Source organism: Polistes canadensis, unplaced genomic scaffold, assembly GCF_001313835.1.
Source record: "Polistes canadensis isolate GaletaPanama2010 unplaced genomic scaffold, ASM131383v1 scaffold_1467, whole genome shotgun sequence".
Lineage (NCBI taxonomy): Eukaryota > Metazoa > Arthropoda > Insecta > Hymenoptera > Vespidae > Polistes > Polistes canadensis.
In genome coordinates, this window is record NW_014571011.1 from 1 (window position 1) to 1,414 (window position 1,414).

The 1,414-nt window shown below is 26.6% G+C and overlaps 1 protein-coding gene across 1 annotated transcript; it reads left to right on the forward strand.

The window, feature by feature from the left end:
- Positions 1-244: 244 nt before the first annotated feature.
- Positions 245-1,289, forward strand: LOC106792910 (putative oxidoreductase GLYR1 homolog; the record flags this gene model as incomplete). The annotated part of the gene is made up of 4 exons (XM_014759444.1): positions 245-254; positions 360-516; positions 731-835; positions 996-1,289. Coding segments are annotated over 4 exons (551 nt in total), but the record flags the coding sequence as incomplete, so codon positions are not given.
- Positions 1,290-1,414: the final 125 nt, after the last annotated feature.

A 1,414-nucleotide genomic window follows, 5' to 3' on the forward strand; every position in this document is an offset into this window, starting at 1 on the left:
TCTCTCTCTCTCTCTCTCTCTCTCTCTCAATATCACTTTATTTTTATATGAAAGTTTAATATAACGAATAACTAAATATTCACAGTTCTACATTTGCAAAAATATTTGGTTAATAAATATAATATACTATTATTGATTAATATTTTTATTTAATTATAATTTTTACAAATTTCATGAGTGTGTTTGTTTTTTATATTTTAGTATTAATGTAATAGATAATTTTTTTAATTTTAATGATTTTTAGCTTTGGCTTTGTATATAATATATAATTCATATTTCTTTTTTTTTTTTTTTTTTTTTTTTTTTTTTTTTTTTAATTTTGTTTATTTAATAGTAATTTCACATTAATTGTATATCAGTCTTTACATTGAAAGATGCATTTCTTCTAGTGCATGGATAGAAGAATCCAATATCAAACCATACCAACAATATAAAGATACTTTGGTAAAATCAAGCAAGTCTGTTGCTTTTAAAGATGCAGTGGAAGCTATAGAAGATTATATTGCGAAAGGAGAGGTAAATGAATTAATTAAAGTATTTAGGGTTTCTTTCAATAATCATTTTCATATTCTTACGATATAAATATAACTGAAGTATTTTTTATTCGCAATATGTTTTCTTTAAAATTTAATTATTAACAAGCTTACATTATTTTATATAAACAAATTTTACATTGTTTAATCATGCGAATAAGAAAAATATCTCATGCAAAAATGTATTTTTGCTTTAGGTATTCGAAGATGGTTTAGATCCAGATTCATTATTCGATAGATTGAAGGAAGACACATTATCTCCGGAAAAGAAAATGGTTTCAAAAATACCAAAGCCACGCAAGGTGAATTTTTGTATTTTCAAATGTTATTCCTAATGTTACGCTACAGTTATTCCTTATCGATCTCAATTTCTTCTACATACTTTGGAATAATAAAGAAATTTTTGTATTTATTAAATAAAGGTTTTTTAATTAAAATTTCAATTATATAATATTAAAATAGGAGACACCAAAAGCTAAACGGTTGGATAGTAGTGGCAGCGATACTCGTCGTCCAGCAAAGAAACAACGCAGAGAGTCCAGTACAAGCAATAGTAACCGAGTCGGTAGCATTAGTCCTGCATTGAATCATTCTACTCCTACGAGGAAGTCAGGTTCAACTCTTCTAAACAGGCCAGCCATCATCACCAGACCTGTAAGTTTTATTAAGTTATTTCTCATCGAAAGAAACTTTCATCTTTTTCAATCAGTTATAGATACAATTATTTTGCATTATATTTAATAGATATTATCAAACTCTTATTGCGTAAATTGTTTGATATACTTGTATACTTTCTGAAGAAATTCATAAGAAACTTAAAAATCTCTCTCTCTCTCTCTCTCTCTCTCTCTCTCTCTCTCTCTCTCTCTCTCTCTCTCTCT